The sequence below is a fragment of the Molothrus ater genome, chromosome Z (genome assembly GCF_012460135.2).
Source record: "Molothrus ater isolate BHLD 08-10-18 breed brown headed cowbird chromosome Z, BPBGC_Mater_1.1, whole genome shotgun sequence".
NCBI lineage: Eukaryota > Metazoa > Chordata > Aves > Passeriformes > Icteridae > Molothrus > Molothrus ater.
The window spans coordinates 7,703,847-7,719,736 of record NC_050511.2 but is presented as its reverse complement, the minus strand read 5'-3'; the positions used below and the strand labels follow the sequence as shown (position 1 = coordinate 7,719,736).

General features: G+C 45.0%; 1 protein-coding gene across 2 annotated transcripts; it reads left to right on the top strand.

Annotated features, from left to right (window-relative positions):
- Positions 1 to 1,407: 1,407 nt before the first annotated feature.
- LOC118698964 (aquaporin-3) lies at positions 1,408 to 15,498 on the top strand. Of its 2 annotated transcripts, XM_036402523.2 has the most exons (7): positions 1,408 to 1,574; positions 10,376 to 10,502; positions 10,669 to 10,806; positions 12,126 to 12,244; positions 12,981 to 13,198; positions 13,923 to 14,122; positions 15,183 to 15,498. In XM_036402523.2, exons 1-6 carry the CDS (start codon positions 1,467 to 1,469, stop codon positions 14,095 to 14,097), a joined length of 885 nt encoding a protein of 294 aa, XP_036258416.1. In that variant the 5' UTR covers positions 1,408 to 1,466; the 3' UTR covers positions 14,098 to 14,122; positions 15,183 to 15,498. The 2 variants fall into 2 exon arrangements, with proteins under 2 accessions (XP_036258416.1, XP_036258415.1); XM_036402522.2 differs by having other exon boundaries at positions 13,923 to 15,498.
- Positions 15,499 to 15,890: the final 392 nt, after the last annotated feature.

Below are 15,890 nucleotides of genomic sequence, written 5' to 3'. Positions count from 1 at the left end.
GAGGGGAGAGATATGGAGAGAAAGCTGAAAATGGGTGTCTTGAGCCCTCATTTGCAAATCCCAGCTGCAGTAAGCAAGCATGGGGCTGGTGGAGCACTCACTGTGGTTCAGAGGACCCCATTGATGCTGGTAGTCCCAGACTGGGCTTGAGCACAAAATAACGAGGAAAGTTTCCTGCCCCTGTAATTATGTTTGGACTTGAGTGTTTCCCTGTATTTGATTCCTCACATATTATTGCTTTCTTAGCCACATTCCTGACGGCTTCTCGTGTTGGCTGCAGTTTCTGTACAAAATAAAGGCCCATTCACCACTGTGCTAAAAAGCTCTGATTTTTCCACAGGAAAGTTGATGGTTAAATAGGGAGAAGAGGAAAAGCTGGGCATCTGTGGCTTTGCAGAGAAGGCGGGGGAACAAATCAAGGAAAGAGGTCCCTTTCAGTCCTGCAAATTCAGCCCTGCAGCTCTGCATCAAGGCCTGGTGAGTCAAGGAGCCCAGGGAATTTTTACTACTCACTTAACAAAAACCAGATGCCACGAACTGCACATGTCCTGTTAGCAGTCCTCATCTCAGATGGTACAGGCTGGGACTGCTTTCATCCAGGCCATCTTGTGGAATAATCCTAGAGTGATACAGGATGTTACTGACAGTGAAAAGGCAGCAAGGGCTGTTTCCTGTGTGGCTTGGTAAGTCTGTGATTCTGTGATGGGAATTGGCTCTGTACTGGGAGCCTCATGTCTTTTCTTGACAGCTTTCAGAGGGACTGGGCTGCAAAGGCTCTCCCAAAGCTCTGGAAGAGTGAGATAACTTTGTTAGGACACAAAAGAATTTGGACCCAAATGTAGATTTCCATGGAAAGAGGCTTGGTCTTGTTCACAGTACCAGCTTCAGCTGGGTAAGTGCTGGAGCTCAGGAGAGCCTCAGACGTAGCTATAGGAGTTCAAACCCTTCTGCCTCCCAATTTTTCTGTCAAAGCACCTGCAGCCTCTGAACAGCACAGGAGCACACATCACTTTACCCGCCTGCAAGAGCTTGGGAGGGAAGGAAATCTGAATGCAGCGTACCACACTCACACAAATGGGTAAGGGACTGCTCAGTCTATGCATTTAAGTGAAGCTGGAGAAGGGCAGATATGGTCCTGCATTTTAGCTGGTGATGAAAACAGCAGTGGCTTCACCAGGACACATTTAATTCCTTCTTCTTATGAAGCTCCTGAATATTTTACTCACCTATGCAAGCAATAAGGAAAATGAAAAAAAACACCCACGCTGTCTTGTGCTGAAAAGCAGGAAAAAAAAGTTGGGTTTGAAGAGAGGGTGGAAGGAAGGGGTGTGGTTACCCAGGAGGTGTGTCAGGCTTCGATGAACTTATTTATAAGCAAAGGCATCTGTGCTGGAGAAGAAACTTTGCTGAGGCTTTGTCAGCTGCTGCTGTTCCCCTGACACCACTTGAGAAGCACCTCTACTGCGATGGGGAGGCAAAAGGACATTCTTGCTACCATTGAGGAGCACCTGAGGATCAGAAACAAATTAGTGCGGCAAGCACTGGCTGAGTGCTTGGGGACACTGATCCTGGTGGTGAGTGGGGGCTGTAGTGTGGGATGCTCTCTAACCTGTGGGATTGGGGGAAATTGTCCTGGTGAAGGGGCTGCGTTGCTGCCGGGGTTTGCATTGGGAATGAGCCCAGCTCTGGTGCAACCTGCTGCAAGGGGTCTGGAGGACAGCCCCTGTGTGCAGGGAAAAAAATCATGCATATTGCTTAAGGTGGATGTTGGGGTTTCTTGCAAAATGTGGGCTCTGAAGAGCTTGTTGGGTGTGTGGAAGCTTCTGTGTATCTGTGAAGTGCAGGGAACAAAACAGCTCTGTGTAAGCAGCAAGTGTTTTGCTAGAGATCATGCAAAACTTCCTTTCTGTCTGCCTTAGGATATTTTCTTGGCTCTGAAACACTGCAAGTGTTATCACCGAGGAAGTGAAAGACATTTTTTTTTTCTTTTCACTTAACTTTCCCCATGCATCCCATCATGAAGAAGTAGCCAGAATTTAAGCTGTTGCAGTGTCCTTTTGCTGTCAGCCGCTGATTCCCCAGGGGCTTGTCAGTGGGGCTGCACGATACCATGGCAGCTCCTGCTGACAGCCAGCTGGGACCTGGTGCTTGCTATCAGTCAGTGGCCAATGGAGATAAAACTCTTCTGCCTGTTCTAGTGCTCAGTTTCCAAAAGGGTGGAAAATAAGGGATCAAACAGGATAAATGTGTGTCTAATGCCTGAGGTTGCAAATGTTTTGAGTGGCTGCAATTTGCTTTAAAGTTAAAGGCAGATATGAACAGCTAGGTGAGTTGTGTGTGAGCTGTGTGGAGTAAATACTGGTGTGGAAAAACGGTGGCAGGGATATCTGGCTTAGAGCATCTGCATCTGAAAATGCAGGACTGCCTAGTTGGCCAAAGGTTTGATGCATATACACTGAAGCAGAAATGAGTTGGAGTTTGCACAGTGAAAATTTGCAGGTACAGGTTCCTCTGAGGTGATGTAAATCCAGAGCAATCCTGAAAGTTTCAGTGGAGTGACTGTGGGTTTACACCTCTTTGTAACTGGTGGCTGGACTGTCTGGAGAGAAATCTAAGGGTTGGAAGAGTTAAAGGCAGAGGAAGACTTGATGAAGCATCTGGGGAACAACACAAAAAGACTGACACAATTATATGCTTTCATAAATAAGATTTTTTTTTTTTTGATGATGTAGAGAGGATTTCGGAATCTTCTATGGCAGCTTAGGGGACTCTGCTGAGACTGTGTAAAATGTTCCCACTCTTAAAAGAGAGCAGCTTTGTATGATGCAATGGCTTTATTGTCAGAGCGACCCAGCTTTGGTGATTTGCAAACAAGTCCTGTTGATTTTTCCAGGAAGGGTTGTTTGGAATTAAGGTGGGTAGAAGGCGATAGGAAAGTGATTAACAGTTAGAAGATTGCTGTCTATTAATCACTGATGTTGCTGCTGTTAGTCTCAGGATTGAAACAAGGTAAGTCTCGTAGTGGACTAATGCCTCCTGATAGCAAAGCTAATATTGCTGAGAAACAAGAGAAGCCTTTAGCCATCTGGATCTGAGCTTTCAGAAGGTCTCATGATCCAAACCCCATTAGTCCATCCTCTGACTATAACAGTTGGCACAACAGTGACTACATTTCCTTACGCCTTGCCTCTCCAGGCAGAGAGGAATTGGGATCTGCTCAGAGCTTAAGTAAGGGCTTGGTCCAAAATCATTAGAAGCCTCCAAAATGGCAGTGGCAATGGGCACCTACCAGCCATGCTGGACACTGCATTGGCAGAAGTGGGCAGCACATACCTTGTCCTCAGGAGCATCAAACCTGCTCTGTTTCAGTGTGTGTGTGTGTCTAAGTTTACAGGCTGAGCCTTCACCGTGTTCAGGAGTTCCTGAACTGGTTTTAGAGGCACACTCAACTCCATAACTCTGTCTTGTAGGACTTGCAAACTCACTTAGGATCTCCTGCTGCAGCTCTGCAGTGAACAGAGCGCTGTGGGCTTTCTGTGACCATGTGGGAGAAGGTGGGGTGGGCGTGTGGGAGAAAAGGGAAAGTCCCAAACTCAGTGAATGCTCTTACATGGTCAGAAGTCCAAAACAGGCTACACCAGAGGAAAATAGGTCCCAGGACTGTAAGCTTGCAATATCCAAGCCAGTCAATCCCTTTCCAACTTCGTACTGTCTCAGTCTATTCCCGTGAAGAGAAACTTGCAGTTTTTTCTTTATTACCACTCTGATTCCTTTTCATCTTTTTATTATATCATCTACATGAAATAGAAAGGGTCTTGAAGGTGAATTCCTTCCCCTTTCAGTTGGCCTGGACAATTGTTTGAATTGGATTTTCTCCCAGGACAGAAATTGTCATTTTGTACCTTGTAGAAGTCCCTGCTGCCCATCCTGCTAGCAGGTTGAGCTGTGTGTGTGCATTTAGATGCATTGTACCCCAGTAAATATCTGGTTTGGGCTTCACAGTAAAATGCCTGAAGAAAGACCTGAATCCATGAAAATTTTCTTCATGGGAGATGGAGTTGACTGAACACAAATATGTTTGAACAGAATATTATCAGGGATGGATTTAAGGTTAGATGTTGTTCACACTGAAATCAACTTCCTGGGCCCCAAGGGAGGGAGATGGTTTAAAGTTTGCAGCTTACTTTAAATTTCACTGTGTAATGTAAAACTTGTCCCTCTGTGGATATTGGCACTGCTTCAGCTTCTTCCCTCCTCCCTTCCACTTGCATAATGACTGCAGCTCTTTTAAACTCTTCTAGACAAAAGCTAGATTGAAGATCCCAACAGTCTTGCTACCTGCAAGAATGAACCTCATGCTTGATTTTATTTTCTCATTTTTTTAAAGAGATGGTGAAGGTAGAATCATAGAGTGGTTTGAGCTGGAAAGGACTGTTAGAATAATGCCTCTTTTTTTTTTTAGATAAGAAAAATAATCCAGCTAAGGCAGCCAAGCCCTGAGGAATGCCAAGGCGAGTTGCTGTCTACTTGCAAGCCACTTTTGCTGTGCAGAGCACCTTGCATAACTTTTATTTAATTTGTGGGTGGTGTTTCTATTGTTGCAAAAATAGTAATCCTGATTCTACATACATCTCCTTTGATACTTAAATTGGCATTTCCCCTCTTCAAAACTCACTTTCTGAGTAGCACTTTAAGCTTGAGCTTTATACCTGTGTTGGAAGCACCGCTTGCTGGCCATCGTTAAGCACTACAAACGCCAAAGGCATTTTCCCAGTCCCTTGCTGTTTGTGTTATTACTGTAGCAACCCACTAAAGCCAGATTTCCATGGTGGGTCTCCGTGCCTCTCTTAAAGCTCGGTCTGTTTGCCTTGCTCTGCTAGCTGTAAATACCAAAGCTGGCTCTGTTTGTCTTTTACATTTGCAGGAGAAGTAATGTGCTGATTATGACTGATTTCCGAGTGGGACTCCCTGAGAATCACTGCTGTAGAGGCACAAGGAAAGAACAAAACAACTCCTAATTGCTTTTCAGTTGGTGCTGCCTTGACTTTGTGGCTAGGGGTAGCTTTTTGGGGTATGACAGTGCTGTAGACCACAGAAAACAAAAATGGCAAAGTGGTTTGGATGACTAAAGCAAGGGGAGCTTTACCTCGTGAGATGACCACAGCAAGGGGAGCCCCACTTAGGTGCTGGCAACTTAAAGTTGCTGCTCATCCCACAACTGTCTGGGACAGCACAGTAGTTCCCACAGTTGCTGTTTGATTTGGGGTGGTTTGCTTAAACCCAGCTTGTCACATTTGGAAAATGCAATTTTTAAAAAAAAAAAATAATTTTTAAGTTCTTTCCTTGGTTAATGCTTTGCTAGGCTGTAAAAGGGAGCGGAAATCCTTGCTGTAAGCATGTGGAGTGCTGCTGATTCTTCCTTGCACAGGAAGGACCTGGTGGGTCCTTTGCTGCTGGGTATGGGGACATGGGAAGTGGCAGTGCTGCTGCTTTCCCTCAACCCTTCCACCAGAAGGGGTTGAAGCTCTTCACTAACTGTCCAAAACTGTCCCTTTTTGCTGTCTCACTCCAGGAGCAGGACATTTCTCCTTCCTACAGACAGAACAGTTCAGGCACCAAGACTTTCCCTTGGTGGGAAAGCAGTTTTTCCCCAGGAGTGCCCAACCTTGTGCCCAACCAAGCCCCCTCCAGATGCACTGATCTTTCTAGTGGCTGAAACCTCTTGTAGGGGACATCAGAACAAGTGTTTTGCCTTCTGTGCATGTGTGAACAACCTAAACCAGTGAATTTCCTCCCCAATGCCCAACTCCTCTGCTGAAGGTTGCTCAGGTTTCTTGAGCTGAGGGAGGCCCATGTCTCCAGCTTTGTGCAATGTTTTTTTTATAGCATGTGATGTACGTGGGGCGCAGTTTTGCTTAGAGTCTCTCATCTCTCCAGCCCTGCAGCCCTGCCTTGGCTCTGGTTCAGTGGGTGGTGCACAAAGAGCTGTAACATAACAGACCATCTGCTGCTGCCCTTCCTGCAGGGCTGCTTCTGTACAGGCTGCCTCCAGCTGTGCTGGACAGAAAACTGGGCTCTGGGGTCCAAGGTTTGTCCTTGCTTTGCAAATTGAGAATGATGACCAGCCTGGTTGTTTGAGAGATGCTTTGAGGAAAAGCTTAAAGCATAGTGCTCCTTACCTTGTCTTTTTTTCTGATGGAGGCTATCCTGCCAGGTGAGCTGTGGAGTTCAAGATCTCTGCATGCTGCTCCTGCTCCCTGCCCTCTCCCTATGAAGAGTGGTACACTCTGTGTGTCCAAAACTTAAAATCATCTGTCAGTATCTCTGGGTCTCCTCCTTCAAAGCAGATTCATGGTCTGACTGCATCTTCTGGCATCTTCCCCATTAACAAGAGTACATCAAGGGCTGACCAGTCTTTCCCATCCACCAGGGTGATTAGGGTAGATTTACAGCAGGCTTCTTGCCTAATCCCTGGTTTATTTGCTGGCAGAAGAGCTGTAATTCAGGTAATTGCACTCCTCCTGGTCGATGCCAGCAAAGCTTTCCCACCTACATTTAGAGACCTGTCTGAAGTCGAAGAGCAAATGCACTCAGGCCTTTTGTGTTGCACATTAAGGTGTAAAAAAGTGCTGGCAAAGAAAGGAGGAGACAAGAAAGGAAAGAAACCTGGCTCTTGTGCAGAGGAGTTCTGAGCACCATGCATGAAGGCTCACATATGAAGCAATTTCCCACAAGGTCTGCCTAAATAGGCTGCCTTTGGTAGCCTTGTTTCTTCATGAGCTATTGCAACCTTTTTAACCTCCATGGTTCTTTCCTACCAGCCCTTACTGTCTACTGGGCTCCCATGTGTTCAGACATTGAGATGGGGTGTTTTTATCTTGAGTGATTGAGACAGGGTGTTTTTATCTTGAGGGACAAAGCCAGCTGCTCAGTCTCCAAACATGCCCTGGACACAGGGAGCTCAAGTTTTCCCGAGTGTGAGGTATCCCCTGCAATGTGCTACCTTTTCCTATTATTTGCTGCTGCTTCTGGCTGGTGCCTTCTTTGTACAGGGGTGTTCTTTTCCCCTCTGGAGTCTGGCTGCCCTGCCACTCCTGAGCCCATTCCTGCAGAACAAGGATTTAACCCTTTTTCACAGTGCAAGAAGCTGAATCACCCCATGAGCAGTAAGAAGTCTCCCTGTTAGATTTGCTAGAGTCAGTAAGATGAAATTAGGGAGCAGGCTTCCATTAACCTGGTTAATGGCTGCATTGACTTCAATTCCTTGGAGAGCAGGTTTAACACATCAGAGTGATGCTTTATTGCAAGTATTTTATTAGCATTTTAAAACCACTTTTGAACTTGGCTAGTATCGTGGATGTATAACAGTTGGCTGCTGCACCTACTGTCATGGGAGGTGCTAACCTGGGTTTCTGTTGACTGGATATTCTTCCAGAAGTGTTTTTTTTATACAAAAAAGGAGCCAAAATACACCCCCCCCAACAAAACCAAAGCCAAACAAATGAAAAAGCAAAACAAAACCCAAACAAATGCAAATGAAAAACAAAACCACAAAACAAAATGCTGTGGGAGGCAGGTTATTAAAATCAAAAGAATGGGGTGTGATCTCCCCTTAGGTGTGCACCACTGCCCCTGACTACAGAGATACAATATTGCCTAAGAACTCTTAAATACATTGCATGAACTAAAAAGACTGGGAAGAATGTTGAATTAGTTTTATTTGACCGTCCTTGGCTTTCAACCCAAGCTGGATGCTCCTGAACAGCTCTCTGTGAGCAGTGGACAAACAAAACCTATAAAATGAAAGCTGGGGTTCTCTGGTCCCATCTGACCTGGGAAAAGGAGTTGGAAGGAAAACTAGCAAAGAGCAGAAGTGAAAGTGGTGTGATTAAAAATTGTATTAGCTACTACCACAACAAAACTCTGTGGAGTCAAGGTATACTTGCCACAAAAGTCTGGGTGAGCATGACTTAAACTGGTTCCCTAAAGTCAAATGCCATGGAGGGATGTCATGCATGACACTGTGTTTTTGTGTTTAGTGGACTCCACTGGTGCAGAATGGAATTGAACACACGTATATCAAAGTTCAAACCTGTCCCTAAGTATCACTGCCCTCCTTTTATCTGCTGAGGGTTAATTTTTCTACTGTTTTGCTGAATTAAGCCAAATAGTGCTCATGGCTCATCTGATAAACAGTTGTAATGGTCCTGTGGAGTGGCTGCGGGGTGTTTTTGCATGGCCCATAGACTCCCTTCTGAGGAAAAGCTGGAGAGCTACTGCCAGGTGTAGGATGGAGGAGAGGAGGATGGGGAATGACTCCTGAGATAACCTCTTGAGAAATGGCAGACCTGGCATTCCTCCAGCTCCAGGGAAGACCTTTGCGGGTGATCAGGGAGGTGGAGGTGGGAAAATTTTACTCCGTGGTTTCTGCAGCCAAAAGGTATGTGTATAACCATACACCAACCACCTGCAGAACTGCCAGCTCTTACAGAGTGAATAACACAAATACCTTCATCACCAGGGATCACCGGGGGTAAACTCCTCCAAACTCTGTCCCCTGCCTGGTCAGACTAATGTGCTGTGTGGCCTTTGAGAGGCAAACACCATGGCCACGTACTCTCTGAAATCTCTCCAAAGCTTGGTGGGGCTTGTTTGGGGAAAGGGAGAAACAGGATTCACCCTGGTCATTAGCCTGTATTTATTTGCTCAGTTGGAGCTGTGCTTCCCTTGGTGGTTTGGGCATAGCTGTTTCTGTTTGCTGCCAAAAACCAAATCTTTTCTGCCTTTGTCTTGGAGCCTCCTCTGCCATGGTTTCCCATCTGGTTTCCCAGTGTAGGGGCTGTTCTAACTGCACCCAGTAGAGAGCAGTGCTGGCTATCCCTCCCTCACCAACGAGTTCAACAGGTTCCTTTATTCTTTTTACACAAGGCCCTTGTGTTTGGGCACCTGGTTCCTTGTCAAGAGGCACCTATTTACAGAGTGTCCACTTCATGAATCAGCCTGCAGCCTACCTGGCTGCTCCTTTCCAAGCAAGCTGAGTGCACCTTTTGCTTTGTTAGCAATTCCTCAGTTGTCAAGGGTATGAGAAGGGATGAGTTACGTGTGTGTTTTGTCTTTGCCTCTGATTTGGAGCGTGTGTTGCTCAATGGGCATGTCCAGTGTTGGCTGAAGAATAGACAACAGCAAACCTGGCCACCTCGGTGCCTGTTTGGTGGCTTATCCTGTAGGAGTTGATACCACCTGTGGCAGTTGAGTAATTCTGGGATGATGGAGTTACGGAAGTAGAAAGTCTTTGTGGGGGCGTAGTTGTGGGTATGTGGTCAGAAGAAATAACTCAAGCTTTGATCCCTAGATTTGAGCATCTCATGAGCAGGCTGTAATCTCTGTCCTAGTTTAAGGATCCTCTCAGTACCTGCCAACATGGTAATTCCAATGATAATACACCAAGGGTCAGTTCAGGTGGAGCCAGTGGGAGATACAAGCATACAGATGATCAGGTTTAGAGCTCTTTAAATTACATGTTGCATAGTGGAAAGACTTGCCAAGACAGAAAGCCTGCAGCTGGATGACTGATGAACTGAATTGCCAAGAGAAACTGGTTTGAGTTGTTAAGGGTGAGCATAGGAATGAGGGCTTTTAGGTGCAGTTGGGAAGAGAAGGATTATCCAGTTGGAATGAACATCTTTAAGTAAGACCTTCCTTAGCTACTAGGAAACAGTTTTATCATCCAAAATAAACAGATTTTGTCTGCCAGAGTGTTTGGTTTGCTGCACCCCTCATCTTGGACAGAAGGCCAAGACTGGCTGTGCTGGTGGACTTTCTTGAAATGCACTTTTCTTGATGGAATCTGGAAAGAGAACTCCATGAATGTCAGGCTGAATGTGGCCTTTTTCAGTCACAACTGTATTTCCAGGCATTAACAGAATTGTTCCCTACCAATCTATGTGCTACTGTGTCAAACAATTGTTAGTCTTTTTTTAACACAATGGTACTCAGATCCCTCATCAGCATAGTTGTACTGTGAATATCTCAGACCAGGATGATATCTGGCTCATCCTTCTCATCTGGCATCTTAAAATTAGATGTTTGGACAAAGAATTACAGACTCCTGTACATACATCTTGCTTTTAATTTTAGCCCTGTTTTCAGTCCATCCTACCAGGAGATAGATTTTCTGTGTCCTTTTTTCTTCCCTCCCATCTCTAGAGATAATGCATAGATACTTTGACCAAAGATAGAAGCTGTGAAGGCTTTGAGTCATGAGTGGACTGTGAAGTCCCATGAAGGTGTAAGGAGAGAAATTGCAGGCATTGGTCAGCAGCTGGCCCTGATGTGAAACAGAGAGGGTAATTTCAATCTCTTTTTCTCCTCCTAGCTCTTTGGGTGTGGCTCTGTTGCACAGATCATTCTCAGCAGAGGGACCCATGGAGGTTTTCTGACTGTCAACCTGGCCTTCGGCTTCGCTGTGACACTCGGCATTTTGATCGCAGGACAGGTCTCAGGTATGTCTGGCTCCACATGGGCAACTCCACAAGTTTCACTTGTATCAGTTGTTATGTAGGCCTACTTTTCCTGTGTGGCACTGGTATGGAAGCTAGCGCCCCTTGGTACAACTCTTGGACCTACATTCTGCCCATTAAAGTACACTGACCACCAACCTCTCTGCAGGTGGACACCTGAACCCGGCTGTCACTTTTGCCATGTGCTTACTGGCCCGGGAGCCCTGGATCAAGCTACCAATTTATGCCCTTGCACAAACCCTGGGGTCTTTCCTTGGAGCTGGCATTGTCTTTGGGCTGTACTATGGTAAGTGTGGAAGCCCTGTGTCTTTTTTGAGGTGAGACTACTGTGTTTGTGACTCACTGCAGGTCTTCTGTGCAAGAAAACTTGCAGTGCAGTATTCCAAGAAACCTCCTTACTGTGTTTGTGGAATTGCTTTCCCATTCCCATGATGATGGGTTCAAGCCTCCTCAAAGCAATCTGAAGGCCAACCAGCATTGTCGAAGTGCAAGACTTTGTCCTTGAGTAATGAACACTGGACCTCTGGAAGGGCTCTTTTGTATCTACTGGTCTTCAGAAAAGTAGAAGACCACTAGCAATCATGAAGGTTTTACATCTGTTCACTGTTCCAGAAGCATTTTCTCATTCTTGGCTTAAAAAATGAAGTCTTCACTGTGACGTCAAATGTGTTGTCTTGTGTTAGCTTCCAGATAATGTGACTTCTAGCAGATTTTGCTGCTTTTATCAGAGTGATTCCATACCTTGGAAAGCACCTTACAAATCCAGTTCCTCATGCCTCTATTTCTCCTGTGTGCTTTTCATCATCATAGGGAGATCTTCAGTGGGCAAGAACTGAAGTTTTATGCTGGGCCTTGCTGTACCTCTAATATCAAGTGTGACATTTGGAATGAGACTTTGCCTCCCAATTGTTTCTGGCAAGAGGAGTGATGTTCCCTGTAGCTGAGTGGAGCATCTGGGTCACTGTTATTTCCAGCTGGAGGAGGAAGCTCCCAGCCCAGCACTGGTTGGAACTACTTTTCACTTTAGGAAGAAGCAAGGAGACCTACCTTCCTCTCATTAAACATCAGGGCAACAGTTCAACACCAATTACTTTTTCAGTTCATGGGTTGAGGTCTCCTCTTCAGAAGGGATTTAACCTCATTTTAGCTACCTAACCTATGGAAAAGCTACATTCAGAGACATCTGGTTTTGTTTCCACTCACCATGAAGGAAAGATAGACTGCCCTAAGTTAGTTAACCAGCTTCTACACAGTGGTAGGCAAGGCACTGGTGGCCCTAAAGACAGCCTTGGGAGTTGTAACTTAGAAAAGTGAAAAAAAAGCCCAAATTCTGTTTGCTGATCCATATCACTATGTCATGTTTTCACACCAAGACTGATACCACAGGTGTTTGGTTACCTTTGGGAGAGAGTTGGAGTCACCTTAGTGTTTACTTCTTGACTCTCTTTCTTGATGCCTATCAAATAATTGTTAGGAACAGGGACTAATGCCAGCTGCCTCTGAGCCTGACTGGTTAAAATGCTGTGGTGGATGATGCCATTAGTTTTCCAAATAAGTGTTTGCTCTACAGCAAATGATTTTTTTTTTCTCCTTCCCTACCTCTAGATGCTATCTGGGCTTTTGACAGTAACCGGCTCACTGTTACAGGACAGAATGCCACTGCTGGTATTTTTGCCACCTACCCATCAGAGCATCTGAATGTTGTGAATGGCTTCTTTGACCAGGTGAGAGGGTGCTGGGAGGATGAAAGTGCATTTGAAGAGAAATCTTTTAGGTGGGTCTGGGCCTCACCTTTAGTTAGAAAATGAATTGCAATTCAAAGATAATATATCCAGAAAGGTTTTTTTTGAGTTGACACAGGTATCTCACTAGCCCATAGGAAGACCAGGGCCAGAAAGGACCTTACAGCCAGAAGGCTTGTGCCAAGGCATTAACAAGTGTTACAACACTGGTCAGGACACCAGAGAAAAGAATGCAATTTGTCATAGTCCCTGAAGAGCCATAGTGTGAGGAATGATAGGTCTTCCTCACTCTCACTCTGGTACTGTGCTTGTGGCACAATCCAGAGGTCAGCTGGGTATGGGGTGGGGGTTGCTGTTGAATGTGACTGTCTTCTAAACTTGCCAGCAACCACAAAAGGGACAGCTTCTACCCAGCCAGGGCACGTGGGAAGGAGGTTTAGGAAGATGTTTCCAGCTTTTCTAGCTATAGTCTAAACAGCTATCCATAACACTTCTGGGGGTAGGGAGAAAGGTTTGATTGAGGTTCTGGGTTGCCATAATCTCAAGAGAGGTGCACGCTCCACTCTTTTATTCCTATGGCTGCTGTGGTCTGATGGTGTCATGGATGACTTGGTGCACCTCTTCCTTTTAAGAGAATTACATCCCATAGGAGTTAAATAACTTGGTTAGAAGTCTAATCTGGATTAAATTCTTGTTTCCCTTCCCCATCTCTCTCCAGTTCATTGGCACTGCCTCCCTGATTGTTTGTGTCTTGGCGATTGTTGATCCCTACAACAACCCCGTCCCCACTGGGCTGGAGGCCTTCACAGTTGGTTTTGTTGTCCTCGTTATTGGAACCTCCATGGGCTTCAACTCTGGCTATGCTGTCAACCCTGCCAGGGACTTTGGGCCACGTCTCTTCACAGCCATTGCTGGCTGGGGCATGGAAGTGTTCCGGTAAGTGCTTGACAACAAAAACCTTGAGCATGAAGGAGAAATAAATTATGAATCCAAATAGATGGTAGCTCTGGCACTATAAAGAGTCTTGGCAGCACTATAAAGAGTCTTGGCAAGGTATCTTTGGATTGTCTAAATGATGCTAAAAGACACTGCTTTTCGGCTTCTTAAGAAATCGTGGAAGCTGGGCAGCTTCCAGTGGTGAGAGCAAATGACATTGCTATCAAAGAGGATATCTAGGAGCAAATGGCATTGCTATCAAAGAGGAAATCTCAGAGGAAATCTGAGAATTTCAGTTGCACCTTGAACCTGAGCACATCATGATTTTTGAATGGTAGAAAATGAGAAGTGTTTGTTATTTTTGGAGACAATTAAGAGAGCCATGTTATCAAGGGTTGCTTTCCTGCAAACAGCGGGAGGGAACCGAAGGTGCCTAGTGTAGGCACAACAAATGCTTCTCTCCTTTCCTGGTGGAGAGACAGTCTTGGAAGTCCTGAAAGTAGTTGTTCTGAATTGCTTGTCACTTGGACTTAAAGTGTTTGTTTGTGTGTGTGTGGCAACGTTTGCCTTGGAAGCTCTGCAAGCGTACAGGTGCTGCTGTCCTGTGCAAGTGGGTGATGATGGCTGCAGAGGGTCAGGTCCTGCATGGCTCCAGATCCAGGTGCAAATATCCTAATGCTTAGGCTGCACTTCTTACCTTGTGCACTTTCTTTTTGTTTTCCAGGGTTGGTAAGCCGTCCCACTGGTGGTGGGTTCCAGTTGTGGCTCCTTTCCTTGGGGCAGTTGCGGGAGTGATTGTCTATCAGCTGACGATTGGATGTCACGACGAGCCTTCTCCCCCTGCCTCCGAGCAGGAAACAGTCAAGCTGGCTAACGTGAAGCACAAGGAGAGGGTCTGAGGAAGCTGCCACCCAGATCTGGCAGGTACTCATTACTCAGGACTGCAGCTGGCAAAAAGGAGAAGTTAAGAAGAGCTTCAAGAACAACAGGAAGAGTTTTTCACCTGTTTAGTAATTTTTTTTTTGTTTTTTGTATATCCCTGACATATTTGCTTTTGACATTTCCCTGTGAGCCTTCCTCCAAATGCAGTATCATGTAATCTTTTCCTATTAGAGGGGATTGAGGACTGTAGGAGTCAGGAGAGAAGTGGGCATTGTTGTCCAACACAAATTGGGTGTTCAGGAATTTGAAGCTCTTTTGAGCTATGTTGCTGACATTGCCTGTGGCCTTGGCAAACTGCTTCTCTTCAAACCTGCATTCCAATCTGTAGAATGGGGATCATGCAAAACATAAATTGTTTTGCTGGCATGGATTGGAACCTCCTGCATCCTGGAGGAAATTTGCCTGTGATTCTGTGGATCAAATTCTGCTTGATCAGTAAAATCAGTACCTTGACACCAGGAATTAACTAGTCTAGAGGATTTTTATTAGCCAGACTTTCATCTCTCTTATGATTCCTAGATACTGATCCATAATGTCAGTGCAGAGTGTAAGAATGCATTGGATTTTCATTTAATAGTAAGACAAAATGTTTACAAACAAGCACATCCTGGTGTTACAATAAAAAATTTTAGTATTGCCATCTCATAGAAGATCACATATAGGAAATCCTTAGTCTAACCAGGGCTAATCTGGCAGAAAGCTTGGCTCCCAGAAGCAGCTTTTCTAATTAATCAGCTTTGTATATAAACTGCAAGCAGCTAATAGCCAAGATCCAGTGGAAACACAGTGTTGCTTAAGTTGCGTGTGTTGACGTAAATTTTACAGTGGTGTTGTTGGGGGTTTATTTTTGTTGTTTTAGTAGATTTATATATAAATATACTCCTTAAAGCTGTTAGTAAATACCAAGGTTGGGATGAGTTCATATAGAGATGTACAGGAACTGCCGATTCTCTGTCAGCTTTGAGATATTTTTGGGTTTTGCTGGGATGGTCTTGGATTATGGAATTGGGGTTTGTAGAGCACCTCCTTTTCTACCTTGCAGAATAACTGGGATATCCCTGGTACTCATGGCTGAGGGACTGAGGTCAGGCACCTCCTGTACTAGCAGTACTGGCATCTCAGGGGATCTCTGGCTCTCCCAACGCCATATTATTACAAAGTATTTGAAAAAAAGCATTATTGGTTGTGAAAGAATTTGTAAGTCCCATGCATTAGAGAAACTTGTTCAAAGCCTATTTCTTTAATGTGTGAATTAATTAAAAAATGTATCTTTGTACACATTTCCAGTCACTAAAAGGATGTATTCTTTTTTTTTTTCCTTTTTAAAAAAATAAAATGTCAGTACCCACATTGAAAAATGCTAGTGTTGGTTGTATTTTTAAGTAGCTGTCAGCAAACTTCACCATGAAAAGGAAGTCATCTATAGCAATAGCTTCCTTAAACCCTTTTCCTCTTCAGCCTGAGCAAAGGGGAATTAACCCTTTCAGGCAGTACATCTACATGCTCCACTTGTGTTTTATGCCTTTTCCTTTTGGGTTGTGATTTTGAGGCATGTGGAGAAGATGGAGTGGCTGTGTAGCTGTGCTCAGTATAGCGACCAAGGTATGGGCTGGGGGTGGGATTGTCCTGCTGTCAGGCATCTTATTCTTAAGGCAAAAAAACACTGGGTAAGTATTTGTCCCTCACCCTTTGTACAATTTAAATTCCCTTACTCTTCTTTCATGTAACATAGCTCTGAATGCAGAATCCT